The sequence below is a fragment of the Jaculus jaculus genome, chromosome 1 (genome assembly GCF_020740685.1).
Source record: "Jaculus jaculus isolate mJacJac1 chromosome 1, mJacJac1.mat.Y.cur, whole genome shotgun sequence".
Taxonomy (NCBI): Eukaryota; Metazoa; Chordata; class Mammalia; order Rodentia; family Dipodidae; genus Jaculus; species Jaculus jaculus.
The window spans coordinates 84,731,350-84,754,680 of NC_059102.1; the positions used below are offsets into that span (position 1 = coordinate 84,731,350).

Consider the following 23,331-nt stretch of genomic DNA (forward strand, 5'->3'; position numbering starts at 1 on the left):
AGCTCATTTCTAGGAGGTATTGCCTGGTGAAATCCTTTTTCTTTTCTTTTCTTTCTTTCTTTCTTTTTTTTTTTTGAAAAGCTCTTTCTGAAAAAGTTCTCTGTAAGTTTCCAAACATAGAGAATGATTAAAAAAAAAAAAAAGGATGTCACTGTGCTGAGGTGATAACAGGAGGCAGGTAGCATGTTTTTGCATCTTCACCTCTGTTGTTAATGTATGCAGCGGCTCATCAGAGGTAGCTCATGTTAATTTATTCCTGCACACCTGTATAGGGATGGAAGTTAGGTAATAAGACAAGCAAAAACTATACATCTCTACTTCTTAGCTACAGCTACCCAGAGGCCTATAGAGAAACAAATTTAGTTCCAGAGACATCAGCATGTTTTAATAAACCACATACAAATGTCTTACTCCATACAAATCAAGAAGTTTACATGTGTAAATCTGAACTGATTTAACTAGCAATCAAAGGGAACTTTCACACTTGGTACCAATGGTTGCCTCATATTTATTTATAAATCACCCTAGGCAGATACTATTCTGCTTTTAAATTTATTCATCTGGCTGAAGCACCTTCTGCACAACTTGAAAGATCAGGAAGATACATTTACCTTTCTGATAAAATTTATGACAAATGTTAGCAATTAGTGGCCACTACTCTGAGAAGAGCACGAATAAACATGACAAAACTCACAAGGATGCAAACCAAAGAGAAAGATTTCTTCCTATACTGATCATCTGGTTCCTGAGGCTAAAGACTTCACCTTAATTGAAAATGTTTTACAATTTTACATTGCAAAAAGCAGCTGTAACAAAAATAATTAGCGAATGATAAGGAATATTAGAGATGAGGGCAGGCGAGTATTTAACTTTTTCCCCTAAATAAACAACAAATGTAACTTATACATAAACTTCTCTAAAATACGGGTGAGTGAGATCAGTTAGTCCTCTTGAAGGTCAAACATTAAGTCAGAGGATAAGAAATGATGAGGGTTAAGCTAAGAGCTGCTAATTCTATCATGATCTGTGTGAAGATTGCAGGTCCACTTAGTCAAAACTTCTTCATAGGGAGTATTTCATATGTATACCTCACACCTATGGTGCAGCCTTCTGTTCCCAGATAGAACTGAACCTCAGCAGCAGCAAAACCAAGGGATGAATAATGAAAGAATTTCAACTCTAACACTTCAACATACACGAACAGTTTAATGATCACCTTATAGCATCAGTGGAAACTATTTACATTTCACTTCTGTCACTGAGAAGACAAGTTATTCTAACAGCTAGTTAGTGGCTGGGATGAATGAGACTGCACAGCAGCCTGCTTTGTCATTAGTGTGGAGTGGTCCTCTTGGCATTTGAATTGACAGCTGTCAATTTAACACTGTGGCTTCCAATCCTCACACTTAACCATCCTTACATGTGTGTCTCTTTCTCCTCCCTTTCTGTCACTTTGGTTAAACAGCGTTCTTATTTGTAAAACAGCTTTAAACATACTGGAACTAGTGGAGAAGCAGACCTCTGCAGGAGTGGGGGGAAGGCAAGTAAAGGTAATGGAGAGGGAGTGAATGTGATCAAAACACGGGCATGTTTAATACACGAAAAAAAAGAAAAGCCTTCAACTTGAGCTTATAAGATCTAAAAACCCCACAACAAAGACCAGAACTTCTCTCTAACTAACTGTTAACCTAACACATAGTACTTAATTTCCACCTCCATTGTACTAACGTGACTACCAAGAGCCCATAAGACAAATCTTGCATGTCCACCCATTTTTGAAATAGCTCATACAGACCTGGTTATATACAACTCTTTCATGATATGTTGCATACCAATGGATGAGAAGGTTGCACTTGTGAACACAAGGAAGAGGAGGGCTCTGTTTGTTATATTTATAGGCAACCCAGGAACCCTAAACACTTCAGTCCCATAGGGATTGGGATTCATTTGTTTTTATTTTCTGAATCAATCAAATAAACAAACAAACAAAAAAACCAAATGTAACTTGATTTCTCTCTCTACTTTACTTGCATGAGGAAGACATTGTAGAGTTAAGGATGGATGAAACTGGAGCTCTGGCGAGTGGAAAGACAGCAGGATTAAAGACAAAGGAAGGTTTCTTTGGGAAGGTCTGCTGGCATAAGAGAAAGGTAAGAAATACTGTTATAACTTTAGCAGAGGATTAGGGATGGAAAAAACAGAAAGTAAGCCTTCTGGGGTTCTTATGACTAACAGTGAAAGAGAAACAGAGAAGAGAAGCCTAGGGAATAGATCAGAGTAGGACCCAACAACCTCTGTGGGCAAGGAAGTAGAATCACAGGGTGATATTAATTGATAGGATGATGATTAAAGTCTGAAGCAGGGATTCAAATCTGTTCCAAAATCCATTCTGTTGAGATCCAGGAAAATACTGGTAACCCCATAATTATTTGGGGGGGCAGGTAGCCTCATATCCTTGTACTAATCTAAGTCATTAACTCAATGGGACAAATGCTAATTTATTTTTTAAAATTATTTATTTATTTGCATGGTGTGCTTGCATACATGGGCACACCAGGCTGTTTTGTTGTTGCAGATGAGTGACCATTCAGTTTTCTGTGAATGATGGGGGAATTGAACCAGCAGGCTTTGCAAACAAGTGTCTTTAACCACTCAATGACCAATCTCCCCATTTCCAAAATGCTATTCTCTGAGAGAGAGAGAGAGAGAGAAAAAAAAAAGGCCAAAACCATTTTTTAAACAAAAAGATTTTAACCCAGGGTCTAAAGATTTGTGTAATTTCCAGACAACAAAATTTCAAGTTAGAATAAAAAATTTACATCCTATGTTTTTACAATTTGCCTTTTTTGTCATTTATCATGTATGATAATACTCTAGAATGGGAAAGATTAGGTATCGTGTGATATTTCACTCAAATACAATGTACCAACTGTCTTCTGAAGTTTGTCATCTCCTGTGTGACTAAAACACACCTGGAAGCTACTCCTTCCACTCAGAATATCACTGACTTAAACTTCTGTACAACTTGTCTTTGGCTCAAATCCTAGTCCTTAGAATAAAAAATGGGGATTGAAATAGTCTCTTGCTATCAATCAGTGTTTTCCTCAGGCAAACATTCCCTCAACAGTGCCTCCTTGTATCAGAACGCAAGCACAGTCAGTAGCACTTTTGTTTTTGGTGACTGGGCATAAGTTTAAGGTATGAAGCCTGTTGGCATCTTAGCTATTTATTCCAGTATAATAATCTGCAATATTTTCAGCAAACCAACTCTAACTGTGATAAGAATTCATGTAAATAAACTTAAATTTTGGCTTGTCTTCAAACCCTCCATTTCCATAAATATTTTATGCAGATTATCATGAGTCTTATTTTTGTTAAAAACTTCAACTCATTAAACTCATTGCCACTACTAGTTCAGTATGTCAAATTTAAAAGATTATTGTTCTAAACTTAGGGATTAATGAGTAATGTATTTTATTATTCAGAGTAGAGGTATCTTATCTGACATATTCATGGCTATCAATAACTTGGAACTGAAAATAACTTTGAGACTATAAGCAATATTTATAGAACAAAGTAAATGGAGGTGAGCAATAATTATGAAAATATATATTTTATGTTAAAAAGGATTGATGAGTGCTCACTTTGGGAGCACATAAACCAAAAACTTGAAACGATACAGAGAAGGTTAGCATGGCCCTTGTGCAAGGGTGACATGCAAATTTGTAAAGTGTTCCATTAAAAAAAAAAACAGGATTGATCATACAAATATGGAAACAAAACAAAATATTTCAAGACAAGTCATTAGTGTTCAGTGGTATTTTTTTTATTATTTGTTTTGAGACAGGGTTTTGGTATATAATCTAGACTGGCCTAGGCTGGACTCTCACTTGCTATTCTCCTGTCTGAGCCTCCTGGGTGGTGGGAGTACAGGCTTTTACCATCTCATTGGCTTCAGAGATACTGTCATCACATGCTACTATGTCAAGGAACTCTGTCTATGAGTTGTGGCTATTTGGAAATTTCCTTAGTAATTTGGTGACTTCAGTATATACTAGTTTTCACTATGAACTAAAATAGTCTCTGACAATATTAAAAAGACAACATAGAACCAAAATTTACATTCCATATAGTAGGAAAATTAGCTGGTGGTAAGCTGAGTTGTACTGGGGTACTGTATAATGATCTGTTCAGTAACTTATCTCCACAAGGGAAGATAACCTTGATGCCCTACTACTGATTGACATCCTTAACATACCACTCATATTACATTTCTTTAGGATTAATAAAGAAGAAGTTGGTAGGTTTGGAATCAGCTGCTTCTGTTTAAGTCCCAGTTTCAGAGCTGCAGCTACATAGCTACACTGTGGTGTCATCTGAGGGGTGGACATAATATACCCTAACTGTTCCCAGAGTACATGCGTACTTCCCCTTCTGAACTGACTTCTCATGGCAAATTACATTTTATAGATGTGCTCAAAGACATCATGGCATCAAAATAAGGAAAACCGTACCACCCTATCCTTTTCCCACATCAGCAATTACTTTGGTTTCATTGTCTTCTGATATTTTCATGCTTCTTAACAGAATGCAAGGATACACTAAATACTCATGTAAGGAATGATAACATTTCTGGTTATACCTACGGAGATGAAGGCTGTCTCGATGTCCTGGACCTATGGTTCTTTCCATCCGTAAATTTCTGTTTCTATATTGGATAAATATGTGTGTATGAAGATAATATACTGATTTAATTAAAAAGCCAAAAGGCAAAGCAGATATATATATATATGACAGAAGCTGCGGCTTCTAAATAAAGGTGCATGGGGAGGCAGGGGACTGTGTATCATTAACTTAGACACACCTAGATGCATGAAAACACATACACACACATATACACAGCACATGGAGAAAAATGGCGTGCATTACTGGGAAAGATGGCATATGATTCTGCATGCTTCACTATAACAAGCACTAACTGCAACAATCCTTCATGAGCATGGCAGCTTAGTTACTATGTAGTCACTGTGGGCAATCTTTACAATGCATCAAAGACATCCAAGTTGGATCTTTTAAGTCCAACATGACTGAAACTGGCACCCTCCACCCTCAGCAGGGGCAGCCAATGGAGATTTACTGACCTGTCTCTGCTTCGACGCGAGGGGAAGGCAGCGTTGCAGCCAGCCACTGTGCAGACGTGCATCTCTTTTAAGTGAACATTCCTGTAGTGAAGCTTGACACTGTAAGAGCTTTTGAAACTCTTCTTGCACACATAACATATTTTGGGGTCTGGGCTAGAACACAGGTCACCTTCTGGGGAGAATTTTTGAGGGCTGCCATAATTCAGAGATGACGTAAAACTTTCATGCAGGGCAGCCATGCTGGCGCCCCCACCATTGTATAGTCCATACTGGCTCATGTAAAACATGTCATAAGTGGGGTCTGTAAATTCTTCCTTCACCTTAATGACATCCTGGTGAGAAGGGTCACTATGGTTCTCATCAGGCCTCTCACTGTTCATCAGGACTTTGTCGCTCACCTCACTGTGAATATGCTCATCCCCTTCCATGGATTCCTCACCAAGTTTGGGCTCTGAAGACTCAGACTCGTTCTCATAGTCCCGCTCAGGCTCTTGGTCCTCAGAAGTCATGCTATCAGCCCTGCGTATTTCAGTTCTTGAAATGCACCGGGTCCTGTTATGCTTAGAAAAGTCCTTCACAGACATGCCTGGGCTCATCTCCTCTTGGGAATGGCAATGATTGTCATGGCTCATGTCATTGACCACAGCTCCGCCATCATTGGGATCATCATCTTCATCATCAAACTCATCAGCGGTATCAATGATTTCCTTCTCAATCTTTACAGGCATGCTAGATTTCCTGGGCTTTTTCTTCGGTGCCAGGTCGGCACTGGGCTCATGTGTTGCCATTATCACTGCTGGCACTATTGGCTCAGAGGGTGGAGGGGGGTGCTGCTCTATTGTACCACTGGTTGGAATGATGGGACTCGTTGGGAGGGAGGTTGGAGGACTCACCATTTCCCCTGGAGTGAGTAAACTTCTATAAAATGGAGGAACTGGTTGTACAGTCTTTAGCCCAGAAAATACCAGCTGGCTAGGGAGAGGATTCTGCAAAACAGGATCTAGTGGGGGAGTGGTAAAACCCATTGGGGGCCTGCCAGGACTTGTGAGCGTGAGATTTGATTTTGTACTTGCTATGACAGGGGTGGCAGCTCCTGATGTGGCCCGAATTAAATCTTTGTCTCGGTTATTCCTTAGCATGGGCATGTGTAGGCGAGGGTTGGGGTTTGCACTGTGTCTATTCCGGCTTCGAAGAGAACTGAAGACCATGTTGCAGCCCTCAATGGTACACCGATGTTTGATCTTCAGGTGAACAGCATTATAGTGAATTTTGAGAGTACCTTTGTCATAGAAAGTCTTTCCACATGCATTACAGAACACTCTTCCTTTCCTCGATGCCGACCCCATCCTTCTCATCCGGTGAATCCGGAATGAGCTTTTTGGATGTTCAGTTTTGGTTAGGTCACTGACTGGGGCAGAATTTTGAATGGGGGAGACACAGGCTGGCTCGGTTTTGGGCTCCACATTAGTAATGCTGGTCAGGGCATTTCTATTGGGGGTTTGATCACTCTTATAAGGTGTGGGAGATACTTCAGATTCGCTGCTCTCATTGTATTCATTCTGGGTTGAAAGGCTTGGTTCCCGGAGCCTTAGTCCTGGCTGCTCTAAAAGCAACCCATTTGGAGGCAACCCCAGTAGTGGGGCTGAAACTGGGTTTATGTACTGAAATGGAAGGAGAAAGGCAAGGCTGTTTGGGATGTTTTCAAAGTGATGAATGCTGGAAGGATTGCTGTTCTCTAAGTGAGCAAGGAGGCTAGGACTCCTGGTGCGATTATTGCTCTCAATGAAAGTCCTTATATCTGAGTCTGTCTTTGAAGATGGTACAGCTACTGCCTGCCCTTCTTTCTCTTGAATTGCCATCAGCTCCACGATGGATTTGGTTTCTCCAAACCGCAGAAACTGCTGGAGGGTGATGATTTCCTCTTCTCGAGACATGATGGCCCAGCGGTCTAGTACTTTGCCAGCAGCATCCTACAGGCCACATCAAAGAAACAACAAAGACAAACACAAAAACTTATTGATTGTGCATAATTATTCAATGCAACTGAAGGTGCTCTGTCTGCTCATGAAACACAAAGACCAAGAGCAGAGAACAACATGCACTGTTAATAAAAGTCAACCCACAAAGCAAACTTTTCTGCCATGCAAATGGAGTAATTAGAGTCACAGTTAGAGAAACAGATTGAGTTTAATAATGTCAAAACAAACACAATGTAGACCACTGGGGCTCTGTGATCTAAAATGCCTTCAGTTCTGCTATTTTAGCAACAATGATCTATATAATATGCAACTATTTAGCATATATTAGTATAAGACGTGAACTCTTGCTGTGCAACCCAGTATAAAGGCAAAATATGGTACCTTAATCCTTATTAAATAGTGACACCATGGGAAGGAACTAAGAAATTTACTTCTTCAGCACAAGCAGACATGACACTGGATTCAGTGACGGAATTTCCTTTGAATGGGAGTTATGTGAATTTCTGAATTAAAAAGATGAATAAAGTAGCATTACCCCCTCATAACTCCACCACTAAGCTGCTGCATCTTTATGTGTTAACATGAGTGCATTTTAGTGCCTGTTGAAGAATATGCAATTTCATAAGCAGAGTAAGGGAAATATCACTTGTAAAAGGCAATTGTACTTTTCCTGAAAATTGGTTGTTATCTTATGATTCCAAGTTTGAGTTAGTTTTAAAGTATCTGACTTTTTATGATTTTGTTACAAATGACGGCTGTAGATATTTGAAAAGTAAACATGTGATGGCTTTAGATAGAATAAATGTGTAAAAATTTGTCTCTTAGTATCCTGTTATGATAGCAAAGGCAGTCCACAGAGACTACACATCAGCAATCATCAGACTATATGTTGTTAAATATACATTAAAAAGCATTTCATACTTTCATTTTTGCTGGTAACTATGAGATTTGCCTGAAGGTAGGACTTAAAACTCCTGCAATGTAATGTCAGGCAATCCATTTCAGAATGAATTGAGAGAAATCTAGTCAAACAGTTAAATAATGACTCTATCATTTTTTTAAGGCACCCTTTCTTAAACCCTCCAGGAACAACGCCCTTTGCAACCATTGTACATGACACTTGCTTAACCCAGACCACCAATTTAAGAAAGCATAAAACCGTGAAAGACAAAGTGGGTTTGGGAGTGAAGATCAGTGGTAGAGCACTATATGTATTTAGCATGTATGAGGCCCTGGGTTCAATTCTTAGCACCAAAGCAAATAAACAATTGATAAAATGTTGATTAATAAAAAATTAAGGCTGTAAAGTTTGCTTAGTGGTTATAGCACTTGCCTATGAAGCCTAAGGACCCAGATTCGATTTCCCAGTTCCCACGTAAGCTGGATGCATATGGTGGCACATGTGTCTGGAGTTCAGTTCTAGTGTCTGGGAGTCCAGGTGGGCCCATTCTCTTTCAAATAAATAAGTATAATAAAAACCAGATCTTTACATTAGAGAAATCTAACAGGTCTTAAAAAAATGAACCAGGTGTGGAGGCGCATGCCTTTGACCCCAACACTCAGGAGTCAGAGGTGGAAGGATCATCGTGAGTTCAAGGCCAGCTGAGAACTACAGAATGAGTTCCAGATCAGTATGGGCTAGAATGACCCTACCTCAAAAAAAAAAAAAAAAAAAAAGTAATCAAAGTTAAGTAGAGGCAATGTATTTTTTTCTGGGATATTTTGACTGGGAAGGGCTCATCATTACTTTTGTTGGTATCTTATAAATTTTTACCTCAACCAATCATGAACAAGCATCACACAAATCAAAATTGAGGTGAAGTCTACAATATAACAGGTAAATGTGGACGTCAGGAATTTATTTATTTATATTAGTTTTCTATTCTGCAAGTACAGGCAGTTTGGTACCATTTTTAGGCTCATCCGTGCCCTACCCCTCCCCATTGGCCCCTCCTTCTTGAGGTATATGGGTCGTGCATTGTGGAGATAGCCCACAGTTATTGGTACGATAAATGTCTCTGTATATCATGACCCAACATGTGGCTCTGACATTCTTTCTGCCCCCTCTTCTGCAAAATTTCCTAGAGCCATGTTGGGTTCATTTTTGGTCTGCTTCAGTGATGAGGTGTTGGGGGCCTCTGGGGCTCTGGCTCTCTCATTTGGTAGGCATTGATTTTTCTCTGTGTTGGTCTCCTTCCCCCTTGTGCTGGTATCTGGTTCATCAGGAAAACAGTACCCTTGCTGTTTCGCCAATTTTCCTTAGTTTCAGTTACCTTTTTTCCTCATTTTCTTAGGGGACACTGACCTGTAACTCCCAGTACCAGCATGGAGCTATCACTCACAATGAGCTTTTGATCAGAGAAACCTACAAGGTTTTCTAAAAGAATGACAGATTTCTGTCAGAGTACTTGATGACCCACCAAATGTTAGTGGTAAGACCCTATTGCTGAAGACACCGTATGCAGCTGACACATAAAATGGAATAGCATGGCTAGAAGCCAGGAGAGAGTCAGTCCCCAGATAGTCAGCACATCTAGTGCAAGAAGGTGCTACATGGGCAACTGGGGGAAATGACCAATATCTGTCCAAGCAACTCATGGTTCAACCTACTTAGCAGCAAATAACCTGGTGTGATGCCCACACAAGTGCAATAGTGGCACACAGCCATGGTGGGGAACCAACTGCTCTTGATTCGGCTAACTGATCCCCTCAGTGGTACGAGACCCATAGCTGGAGCTGGGAAACAAGTCAGAACCATATCCAAACATAAGACCACTCTTTAGTATCAAGCTATCATCAATCATGGGCTAGCAGAGGGCCCACACCTATTAAACTCTCTATAAAAAAAGTAAGGGCTATCTCATTTGTCCTGGTGCTAACTTACTGTCCATTGGAGAATCTGCTTCTCTTTTTCAGGTAGATGCAGATCCTAAGGAGAGAGCCACCCCATCATACCTCAAAAGGGCCCCGGCTGAAACTAAGTAATTTATTTTTTAAAATGTCAGGTCAGACATGATTAAGAAGATATAACTGAGTAATCCTAGGATACCAGGGCATAAAGGACATTAGTGAGAAAACTGGCAAAATGTGTAGGAAGTCTCTAGATTGGTTGATAGTACAATATCACTCTTCATTTCCTGGTTCTAACAGCTATATTACATAAGATGTTGCACTAGGGAAGTAGGTTGAAGAACATAAGGAACCTGAACTATTTTTGCAATGGAAATGCCTATTCTCAGCCGTTGGATGTGGACTTCCCTCTGGACCACAACCATGCTCTACATCACCACAGCCAGTCATAGTAAGTGGGTCATTTATTTGAATTTTTTTTTAAAGAAACAAGTTCTGATAGTTATGTGCTATTCTTTGTAAGATTCCCTCCTAGTATTTGATCGCTTTATGTAAACAGCATATGTGGGTGTCTATGCCTATGAAAACTGCCAAAATACTTGTCTCTTCCTCCTTGTACAGTAACATTTGGCTTTAAGATGAAATGTTCTCACAACGCTCTGCTTAGAACAATCATCAAATGCTGTGGGTGATTCTGGAGCACTGCAATGACTATTAGAAAATGGTTGCCAGTAGCTATTGATTTCCTTCAAAGCCTTGTTTTGGAATAAGAGGAACAAGAAGGAATGCTGGTGTTAGAGGAATATAGAAAATTAAGTTATAATTCTGTATAGATTATCTCAACTGAACCCATGGTAATTCTATATCTTGGGTGTTGTTTAACATGAAAACCCAAAGGTGAAGAATAAAATGGCTTGTTACAGTTCTAAGATGCTAAGTTGAAGTCAAAGTCTTGAGCCCTGGAATCCTAAGTTCACTAAGTGTCTCCACAGTGCTCAGTGACCATTATGTTGTGAAGCCAGTTCCCAGGTGAGTATACCATGGTTATGATAGTACAGAGAACATTTCCTGAACAAACTTTCAGGAATGCCCTCTTCTCTGCCATCTTTCTCCGGCTATCAAATACACTCTCAGGAGTGCTCTTTCCTGCAGCCTGTCAGACTGAAAGGGAGCCTGGCCAGTATATAGTTGTGTCTCCCCCAGGTTCATCACAGGCAACCTCCACTTATATCTGCAGGTCAATTATGGATTCCCACAGCTACCAGCCTCTGAAATTAAAATGTGCCTTAGAAACAGCAGCTGTCTGGAAACATCCTCATGTCCCATTTCCCTCATCTTCTTTTCTTTCCCCTCTTCACAGCACACAGACATCCCATATGGTTTCTCTTTTATCCTGGCTGCCACAATGCCTGCTGCTATTTCTAAAACCACAGCTTTTCAGAAGTCCTTTGGTCCTGAGTAGTTGCCAGAATGGAGACTACGATGTTATGCTGCTTACTTGGGGTGGAAAAGACCCAGGAAAGTAAGATTCATAACATTGCTACTGGTCTAAAGAGAATCTTCATCTGTTTAAGTTAAATGTAAGATGTAGGGTAGTCCTGCATAATGCCTTCACTAACTAACATGTACTAAAGAAGAGCCCAAATCTCCAGTCCCCATGGTAAGGTGCCCTCTGGATCCCAATATGAAAGCACATAGAAGCTGTCCCTCAAAAAGCTGTTATTCAGATATGACCAAAATTCTCTAACAACCATCACATTGGTATGAAGACTGAGAAAAAAAAAAAAAAAAAACAGTACGTTGATAAGCAGTCCACAAGCTCCTTGCTAGGAATGGCTATCTGTTTAAGTAGACCTGTGGACCAAGAGCCTGAATGAGTCAGAAACCATCAAAGGTAATAAGCAAGGTCCTGTTTTTCCTGAAGATATGTGACAGAAATAGGCATGATCTGGTTACTGATTCTCAACCAGAGGCTTCTGTGAAAATGTGAACATCAGGAATGATCTGGATGACAGGCCAGCAGACATCAATCTGAGGACTTTGGAAACAAGCAACAACCAACAAAAATAGTCTGCAAGTACTTCAAAATAACCATTAACCACTATAAACCTTTGGAAAAATTAGATTTTGCTGCAATAACTAAAGCCAATATTTTTTTGTTTATTTTTATTGTATTTATTGTTTTAAGACTGACAAGGGAGAAAACTAGGCCATGCTATAGAGTTTGAGAGCTTCAGATGGTCAAATAAATTTTACCAGAATGAACAGGAGTCATTAAAAAATTAGATAACCATAGAATGAATACCAACAAAATATAAATTCAGTGTTTTAGGCTGGTGTGAAGACCCTTACTATGTAAGAACCCATACTTGAACACCAGTCTTGATTATGTATACTTTAATATCTGAGTAGAAAACTGAACTCCTGTCTGGAGAGTTGTAGTTAGTGAGTCGATTCCTTTAGGTTTTTCCATTTGTAATCAGAGTGCACTGACCTCTAACCCACAGGTTGAAAAGTGTTGTTTATAAAGTGATGATAATAAGATTTGCCCTGTCAAGTTAAATGCAAGGTATAAAAATTGATTTCCTATGAACAGAGGCTATACTATTAATTAAAAGTTGAGTAATGTCAAGTAACCTAGGTTAAAAAAAAGCAGTTTTACCAGGCTAAGACAAAGTATAACAATACTTAAAATGTTAACATTTAATTATGTCATAAAAAACTTCCTTTTGTTATTTTACTGAAACTACCAGATTACTTATAAAACATCTGGCTACCTGTCTTACATAGCTTTGTAGATCTATAGAGTCTCATGATTATGAAGATGATGATGATGAGAAAGAGGAGGATTAAACTCAGGCCTTGAACAAGCGAGGAGAGCACTCTACAATGCTATACCCAGCCCAGAAAAGTGATTTTAAGCATCTTTCTTTTGTTGTTGTTGTAGGACCATTTGTCATGGCTTCAATGGTTTATTAAAGGCCCTTTTCACAAGACATCTTACCATGACTTGTAGTTTTCAAATCAAAACAAAATAAGGTGATTGGTCATTCTTATTTGGGATGATAGGCAATAGTGAAAGAAAATATATAACATTATGGAGGAGAGACTAAGTAGCTTTGAAACAGACTGACAAGTGACCTAAGGTCAGTCTAAGAATGTGTTCATAGCAGGCCACTCACCATGCCATAGCTTGGAGGAAACACAACATAGTAACACTAAATAGAGCACAGTTCCAGGGTCTTTGCTCCAGCATTATTTAAGTTACAAAAATACATAATCGACTAGTTTAAAGATAGAATGATTCAGTTTTCTATTTTATTACATAAACATTTTAGTCAAATTTAAGGCATGAAAGAAAATCCTAAAGTGGTTAACTTATAGCTAAAATATTTCCTCTTCAATCTTTTATTATATGACACAAAACCAAGAATTTTGTAAGATGTGTTTCTTATTTCATGTCTAGATTTGCATGGAATGTTTTATTAAAGAATCACACTACATCACAACTACATTGGCAATTTATTTTCATAACCAGTTTATCATTTGATATTAATATTTTTTCCTTTGTATTAATTCAAGCATCTGGGCAAGAGGCATTGTTTGGGAACAAGGTATAGAATCGAGCAAATTTCAAGCCTCCTGAAGCTGGAGTAACAAGCTCAGGTAAAATGAAATCATTATTGCTATATTAAAACTAGTAAGACAAAGTCATAAATAAGTTGTCATAAATTTTGTCATTTTTCTAGATGTTTAAGGTTTAAGAACAAACTCTGTGGGATAGCTATACAATGAATATTACTGGGTAATTAAAATGAATGAATTACTGATATACATACTAAAATATGGATGACTGTCCACATCCTCTACCAGGTCAATCATATAAAAATCTGGTTAAGACAGGATTAAAGAAACATCCAGTAGAGCTGAGCACATGCCTGTTGTACACACACCTTTAATTTTAGCTCTCTGGATGGAGGCAGAGGTTAGAAGGATAACCATTCTAAGTCTAAAGCCAGCCTGGGCTTTAGCCAGGGCTAAAAGGTGAGTTCCACGTCAGCCTGGGCTTGAGTGAGAGCCTGCCTCAAAAAGCAACATCGTCATCATCATCCACAAAGCACTAAAGAACTCTGAAGTGATGGAATGTTCTTTATCCCAATAATGTTTGTGTATGACTATACAAATTATATACTAAAATTAATTGACTTTATTATAGTTAAAAGATACCTCAATAAATTTGATTCTAAAGTTAAATCATGCAAATTTCATGAACTTCTCTTACAACATCCATTTGCTTGTTTTTTAAGGCAGGATCTCACTGTGGCCAGGCTGACCTAGTATTTACTCTGTAGTTCAGGTTGTCTTCAAACTCACAGCAGTCCTCTTATCTCAGCCAGCTGAGTATTTGGGATCAAAGGTGTGAGGCACCATGAGCAGCTGCTCACTTAATAACTCTGGTTCCCAGCATTACACTGTGAGCAGAATACAAACATACATGCTCCTATTGTCATTATCTCTTATAAGTAGATTGTGCTATGAGGCAAAAATTAAAGAATTTGTACATTTTCCCCATAAAGGTTAGTTTTGATTAATATTTTTAATATACAGATTGATTGATAATTGTATAGTATTCATTCAGAAAGGTGGGGGGCAAGGGAAGTGGTGCAATGAATAAAGTGCTTGTTGTACAAGCCCGAGAAACAGAGTTTGGATTCTGGGGACCCATATTAATCCCAGATGGGTGTGGTAAGTAGTTTTTAATTTCCTGACTCAGAAGGTGCAGTTGGGATCCTTGAAGCAAGCTGGCTAGCTAGGCTAGCTGAATTGTAAATAAAGTGCAGAGTGAATAGGAAAATATGCATTGTCAATCTCTGTCCTCCACACAGACATGCATACATGTGCACCCACATATTTGCAAACACACATCCACACATGCAAAAGAGGGAAAGTGCCATATATGTCAATGAAAGTACTACATATTTTTATTAATGGACATATAATAATGAACATCTGGAGACTTCTTGTCCATAGAACTAATGCCCATGTGTGACACTTGTGTACCATGTGTATAGCCTCATGAACACTGTGAGAAGCTGGTGACCCTCTTTTACTTGTCCCCTCTTGTCTAAGTCTGCCCCCTTCTTTAGGTGGATATGTGTCAGAATATGACTAAAAAAATTAGAAAATGACAGAAGCAGGGTCATCAACTAAACAGATGAAGGTCAACAAACAGCTCATGGGTGAAGCTTGTAGGAGGGATAGAGCTGGCTTGAGGCATGACTCTTCTATGGAAGAGATAGATGTCTTTCATAACTATGACAGCTTTGGAGAAGCAGCTCATACAAGGCACACTTTCGGTACCCTGCCATTCTCCTATTTCTGAAATCAAGAAATGTTAAGAGGCAAATGATTCAGTTCAAACTGTCATTGTGAAACCATGCCAACTTAAAAAAAATCTCTTCTGCTAGTCCCAAAACTTGACAGGTCTGGGTGCTCTCACTCAACTGTTTGAGAGCCATCCCTCCCCTTTTGTTTACATTATGTTTATCTCAGTAATTTATTTCACTGAACATTCCTAAGTATCTTGAGTCAGTGTGTATATATGCCTACATGTATGTTTGTATAAATCTCTGTATGTAAATACATAAAAAACATATCAGATAAGGGGATGAAGACACAGTTCAGTGGGCAAAATGCTTCTTGCACAAATATGAGGGTCTGACAGCACCTGAGACTGCTGAGTTCAGGGCTACACAAGTCTGTAATCCAGACCTGTCTACAGGGAGCACAGACTTGGTAGTCACTGGGGCTTGCAAAAGCAACAAGCTCCAGAATCAGTGAGAAACGATGTCTTAAGGAAATATGCAGATAAAAAATGGAGGAGGGACACCCAATGATGTTCTCCTCTGTCCTTCATATGTATGCACATGGGGCACGTGTGTGTGTGTATCACATACACACACCATATCACACACATATGCACAAAAGGGAACTAACTAACAATGGAGACAAAAATTCTGTTTAAAATAAGATTCTGGGAAGTACTCAGGGGAAATTTTAAGTAATGTGATAGCTTCTGAGAACCACTTGAAATTATGTGGAAAAGGATCTTGGCATGCTCTTTTGTTTTGGTATATTTACACTGAAGCATATTTCTTGCTTGGTACTGCCAGAGAAAGATATGCCACTAGTATACACAATATCCACCAGAACAGTGGAAGCAAATAACGTTATACCACTCTCTAATCAGAGTTCTTTTATGTGACTAAACTTTTCTACTATTTGAGGCTCCTATTTCCAGAAGGCCAGCTGTAACAACTGTAATACCTGGATACAGAATGTTATATACTTGCTCATACTATGATTGCACCAATTGGTTCAAATAAGACTTATTTTTTAAGAATCAAATATTGGTTTTTGTACTTAAAATTCTGGTCAATTTCTATGACTCAGAAATTGTAATTTGAAGAATTTCTTCAACAGATTTCACTATCAAAAATCAATGTTGATTAATCAGGTCCTTGCTTCATTCTCTTTGGTCTAGAATAGATGAATTCCCTGAGGGGACCAAAAAAAAAAAAAAAAATCACAAAGGAGTGGCACAAACACGAAGGCAGACTTTGAAATTAAAACTAAGAATGAACTATTCTTGTCAATATATACCCTTGAGAATGTCACTTTTGAAAAATAAATACATTTTCCTTGTCCATGCAAGACCATCTTTGACATGAAACAAGAATGCAAACATCACTCCTAGTGTATCAGTGTGCTGTTATCACAGAAGCTCATGTAAACTAAATATATCCCTACTAAAGAATTAGCCTTGAAATAGCTCCCATTCCTCCTTGTCCCAAGGAGTAGTGCATGTCACAGAGACACACGACACTGGTTGGAATGTTGGAAGGCTCACAAAACTTTTCTGAAGACTTTTCTGTCAAGATGAGAACCTTGATAATCCTTGATAGCTGGAATGCTAACATTGAAGTCTCCTCTCCATAATTATTGTCTGTACATAAGGATTAGTATTTCATACTTATTTATTTCACACTCTAATGCAAGAGTATACAAAACATGAACATGAGCGCAGAGGCTGTTGTTCTTGCTGTATATTAATCCCACTTGCTTGACCTTAGAGAATGGTGATTATGATGTGAGACATACCACATATTTGATAAAGTACAGAAGAGGATTAAAATGACAAAAAAATGCCTCTGCTTGAATCAAACAGGACATCTGAGGATGAAGCTGACAGGTTATGAAAAAAAAACAGCATGCTAATTTTTATATAATTTATAGGTACTGTCTACTTAAATATTTTCAACATACAATATCTATAATTTTCTGATTCATATTTGTCAACATTTTCTATAGTAAAAAATTTTAAGAAGAAAATGCACTTGAAAGTTAGGTGATATATTCTCTCCAAACGATTATCTTTTTTGCATTTATGTATTTAATTTTATTTAATATACATCTCTATGACCATATGGTAGCTGAAATCACTTAAGGATTCTTATTTTATGTTTAGTCAACTCCACAAACACATTAATACTGCTGTGGAAGGTCAAAGTGGGTAATATATTTACTTACATTTCCCCATTTTATTTTCTTTTTTCTTCATTCTTTTATTTTTTAAATTAGTTTTGTATTCAGCAAATACAGGCAGTGTGGTACCATTATTAGGCTTATCCATGACCTAACCCCTCCCCATTGGCCCCTCCTTGTTGAGGTATATGGGTCATGCATTGTGGAGTTAGCCCACGATTATCTTTCTAACCAAACTAAAGTTATTAAAACTTCAGAGATACAAGTGTTACAAACAGTTCAAGTGATTTTTAAAATATGTTGATTGACTTTGTATTTTTAAAAGTCACCTAAAGGAACTAGAGAGATTTTTCAGTGGTTAAAGATGCTTGTTTGCAAGGCCTGACAATCTGGGTTGGTTTCCTAGTGATCACGAAAAGCCCGATGCACAAAGTGGCACATGCATCTGGAATTAGCTTGCAGTGACAAAAGGTCCTAGGGCATGAATTCTCTCAATCTCTGTCTCTTTCTTTACTTACGAATGAATAAATAAAATGCCTTTTAAAAATAGTCACTTGTGAGCTGGGTGTGGTGGCGCACGCCTTTAGTTCAAGGCCACTCTGAGACTACATAGTGAATTCCAGGTCAGCCTGAGCTAGAGTGAGACCCTACCTCGAAAAACCAAAAAAAAAAAAAAAAAAAAAAACCCAACAACAACAACAAGAAACAACCAAAAAAAGTCACTTGCAGCCGGGCGTGGTGGCACATGCCTTTAATCCCAGCACTTGGGAGGCAGAGGTAGGAGGATTGCCATGAGTTCAGGGCCACCCTGAGACTACAGTGTTAATTCCAGGTCAGCCTGGACCAGAGTGAGACCCTACCTCAAAAAGCCAAAAAGAAAAGAAAAGAAAAGAAAAAGTCACTTTCTAGAAGTATAGTTTTCAGACAGATCATTTGTCTAGTATGCATAAGGTTTTTGGTTTCAAACCAAAAAGTAAATTAATTACTGACCTGATAAGAATGTATACTTTATAGAGTACTATTTCCTTTTTTTCTCAATGACAGCATGCCATTAAAATATCTATTTATTTATTGAAGAGAAAGAGGTAGATATATAAAGAGAATGGGATCATCAGGGCCTCCAGCCACGGCAAATGAACTCCAGACACATGCACCACCTTCTGCATCTGGCTTATGTGGGTACTGGGGAAACAAACCTAGGACTATAGGCTTTGCAAACAAGCACCTTAACCACTAAGCAATCCTTCCATCCCTGAAATTTTTATTTTTAAGCTATCATCATGATAGATCATTCTAGTGATACAACCATTACTCACAGAAGCTCTATCTAAGCTTTAGCACAGGCCATTAGGCATTCTTTACTCAGGCATGTTTAGCTGTCCACATTGAAAGGAGCCATATGCATTTCCTGCATATGGATTAATTTGCAAATAAATAAAGTAGGTACCTTGCTCTACTACATAAAAATCACAGGAGTAAATTATTTTCTGCAATGTCTAGAATTACATTTTAAAGTTTCAAAATTATTTCTCAAGTACTTCATCTATTACAGACAAAGCCCTGACAAACTTTTAAAGATACAATACATTTTAATATTTATTATGTTATTATAAGAATCATTTGAGTTTCAAAATAGAAAAAACCTTAAACCTTTGGCTAATATTCCTGGCATATAAACCTTTGCTATAAGAATATTCATGCGTCTTTTAACTTTATACACAAAGTATCTAACTCTATAGGTAAAAACACACATTGTACCTACCATGTGTTGTACATTTTGATTTTGCTTAATATAACTTACACAATTCCACTTTTAGAGAAAAGTAAAACTAAGCATGTGAATAAAGGACACCTAAAAACTCTAGTCTTGTTTTTTCCTAGTAACAAGGTATGTGACTATAAAAACCACTAGTACCTAGCTTTAGTTTCCCTATAAGTCACCAAAACCTTACTGAAATTTTATTATTTATTTACTTATTTGTGAGAGAGGGAGGAGCAGAGGGAGTGGGAGAGAGAGAGAGAGAGAGAGAGAGAATGGGTCTACCAGGACCTTTAAAAATTCTAGACAAATACACTGCCTTGTGAATCTGGCCTTATGTGGGTACTGGGTAATTGAACCTGGGTTCTTTGGTTTTGCACGCAAGCACCTTAACAGCTAAGCCATCTCTCCAGCCCCTCACTGACATTTCTAAGCCTTACTAAAATCAGCTTAAGCTTATTATTGTATTATGAATGTCTACAATACAAACACAATTCAACTCAATAAGTGAAGTATCATAAATCTTGGCATTTTTACTTTCTAAATAATTTACTTTTTTGTGTGTCTGTGTGTGATGCCAGGTTCCCTTGCTACTTTTTTTTTTTTACTTTATAGTTTATGTAGATGCTGGGGAATTGAACCTGGGGCAGCAGCCTTTGCATGCAAGTGCCTTTAACTGTTGGACCATCTCCCCAGCCTCACATTTTTATTTTAACTAATTTGTTTTCAGAATATTTATGACTGAAAGCAAGTCTTTTTCTGAGATTCTTAATTTCCGATATTTTGGATGTTTCCCTTGAAGTCTATGACTGGGCTTTTTAAACATGTCATTAGAGGTACTGATTCTTTTGGATTAATTCTGATTGCTGGCCAATTCAATAATCAGTTCAAATGAAAGCTTTGTTTACATACTACAGAAACTGACCAAAAAGTATGTATGAGGCCATGATAAACCTCTACACTCAATAAAACTTACTAAGGTTTGTAGCTTAAAGTTTCAACTGTTTCAAATTTTTTGTTGTATATTAAAACAGTCTTTGTAAGTAAGTATCTATAGACTTTCACAGATTTATGTGGTTCTAGAAAAAAAAGCAGCATGTATACAAGGAGCTCTCCTTCACTAACCTCTTTCAAATACACACAACCTATTTACTTGGAGGTCACTGAGATTCCAGAGAGTAAATCATATTATAGTTCAGAACAGCACAGCAAAGGGACAATTTGAAATCCACAAACACTGAAAACAGAAGGAAAAAAGGAGGGATATTCCCAACAAATGGTCCTGGATTTTTTTTTCCCCCCTCTTGGACATAAAGATAAAGCCTGAGTCCTGGTACAACTAAAAATCTGCTTGCTCTGCAATGAACAAATCCTGTCATATCTATTCTGACATTTTTGTTTTGAGGTGTACATTTTCTAGCTTACTTCTACAAAGCTCAGTCCCTGAATTTCTAGGTAGTCTCTGTATTCATGGGGGATGTGCTGGGACTTTACATTTCTAAACAGTCATGCTGCAAGACCCTTGCTTTTTCTGATGCATTTTTCCATGTCTGAAGAGGACCAAAAATGAGCTAAAAAAAAGTTTGCTCCATGATGAAGGTGAGTTTATACAACACATAAGGATAAGAAACAATCAGAAGCCACAATTTCTTTCTTTTTAGTTTTTTGAGGTAGGGTCTTACTCTGGCCCAGATTGACCAGGAATTTACTATGTAGTGCCCAGCTGGCCTTGAACTCACAGTGACCCTCTTACCTCTGCCTACTGAGTGCTGGGCTTAAAGGTGTATGCCACTCTTCTTTGCAGAAGCCACAATTTCTGATCTTTGTCTGAAGTCTTACCATTACCTCCAAGATTCTTAATACTGACCTAGAGCATCCAAAGCCTGAATGGCTGATTCCAGTCCATGGATGGTGCTTGGAATTGCTTTACAACAGAAGCTGATTGAACTACCCAAAGGAACTTTAACAGATTCATTAGGATGTGAAGGAGCAGGGGTAGAAAGGGATGAACACTCACTGAGCAGCATTATATAAAGCAGTGAGGATTGAGTGTTCCATAAAACACACTTAGGACTGAGTGCGTGATTGAACACAAAGATGTACTGGGAGATTTCACTTTTGTTCTTCTCTGGGTAAAACAACGGCAGTAGAACACAAAGATTAATTTCCTGCTTTAGCATTCATCAGGGAACAACACATTATTACTTGTTACATACATAAGGTTGTTGATGGATATACTTTCCTTTAATTGTTCAGATTAAATGTGTTCCTATAAAAGGAACCCACACATACACATGTATGATTGTGTAATTATAAATCTACATATGCATTAATAGTCTGTGTTCCTATGTATATATAAGCAAGCTATCAATATAGACATTATATATTTTATTTGGCCACTAAAGAGAATGATTTGGGGTTGGCACCTGACTGGACAAATATATGTAAAAGACAGAAAATTCAGAGTAAATAATCAATATATGTTACTATAGCAAAAAAAAAAATCTTAGAAATTCAAAATAAAGGATAAGAGGAGGAAGCATACATTATAAAGCACAAGGTAATAATGGCGCCTGCCTTCCTGAATACCCTCTTGTCCCAGCAGTCCTGACTTTCTAAGCAGCCCACTTCTCCACATTAACGGCAGTCGTTTGGAGAGCAGCAAACGTGCCATTAGAAGCACTTTTACAAGTGTATATTCATCCACCAATTAGCTTAATGTGGCCGCTTTCTGCATATTTTCTATCTAGGCTTGCACAAATCTTATTAATATTTCCCCCTAGCGCTTTGACAGATTACCTTGTCATTACGCATCCTGGAGCCTTTTAAACAATATGGGTAAACTACTGTTTGTGAGGTTAATGACAATTATCCCCTAATTACAGCATAAGTCACCCAGTCCACTTTATCTCATAGGCAGGGTTCTGCTCTATGTATCTGCCACTGTGTCACTGTAAATGAATCTTGCATTGCTATGTTTATCAGCCATTGCCTTGTAAATTATACTGACAGAAGAATGAACAAATTATTGCATGTCATCACTTAAACACTACTTCTGAAATTAAAATAAGAAAGCTTCAGCACAGAGCTTGAATTTCAGCTGTTCACAATTAGTAAAAACATATTTAATGTTTTATGTTACATTTCAAGGCTGATAGCTTGAAATTTAGTAGTGGAATCACAACAATGGGACTGGGGTGAGTAGAAGGTAAAAAGCAACATGGATAAAAGAAAAAAAAAGGTATACAGTGCAAAGAAGTGAAATAATTATGCCAGTTTGACCTACTGAATGTATTTTTGATCATTTTATGAGATGATATAGCATTCTCAACATATTTTTCAAGGTTTATCAGTTTTTAATAAAATCAAATGGGTTAGGGACAAGCTACATCTTCAGCTGGATTTTTTTTTCCTTCAGTTACTTTTAACTACTCCAGACACAAAACACAGAATCTATGTAATTGAGAACAGATAATGTAATAAAGGCCACAGGCTACACCAATTTCATTGATGCTTTTTAAAACATTATTAAACAGGTTCATAAATAGTTTCCAAAGTTGCATTTGAAATGATTTAACAATGTTTACATCAATGAAATTAGTTTAGTCCATTGTTGCATCATGGTACTACATCTGCTCTGATAAAATTTACAGAGAAAATTAGGACAAGATGAGACTATTCAAATTTAAAAAAAACAGAGTGGGTGAATTGCAAGTAATCAGTTTGAAGAATTTATTTTTGAAGTCTATGAATCTATGAAGATTACAGGTAGATAAATGTTTGCATGAGAATGGATAGAGGCATCTGCCTTCCTGAGATGGCCACCATTTAATGAGAACCTTAAAACATTATGAAATGTGAAATATTTAAAATGTCTCCACTTAATGACACTAAGGTGGCTGATAACTGGAAAGCATCAGAAACAAGGATACTGTAATCTGAAGGATGGCTTTCAACTCTCAATTAGTTGGGCGTGTTTTAAAGCGTGCCTGAAATTGCCTCATGACAGCTGCGGGTTTGTAAGGAGGGCCGGCACTGTAGATACAGCTGTCTGGTG

The 23,331-nt window shown here is 37.9% G+C and overlaps 1 protein-coding gene and 1 non-coding gene across 8 annotated transcripts in view; one reads left to right on the forward strand and one right to left on the reverse strand.

The window, feature by feature from the left end:
* Positions 1-23,331, reverse strand: part of Bnc2 (basonuclin 2) — a 454,280-nt gene that overhangs the window by 12,650 nt on the left and 418,299 nt on the right. For 4 of the 7 annotated variants that reach the window (XM_045142143.1, XM_045142145.1, XM_045142144.1 and 1 more), the window contains 2 exons: positions 5,142-7,111; positions 4,643-4,708 (listed from right to left, as the gene is read on the reverse strand). In XM_045142143.1, coding sequence (XP_044998078.1) covers positions 4,643-4,708; positions 5,142-7,111 — 2,036 coding nt within the window. The remainder of the gene's footprint in view (positions 1-4,642; positions 4,709-5,141; positions 7,112-23,331) is intronic. The other 3 variants (XM_004658432.2, XM_004658430.2, XM_045142146.1) reach the window with 2 other exon arrangements.
* On the forward strand, positions 3,637-3,745 carry LOC123458293. Its single transcript, XR_006635581.1, has one exon. It is a non-coding gene; the product is annotated as a U6 spliceosomal RNA (small nuclear RNA).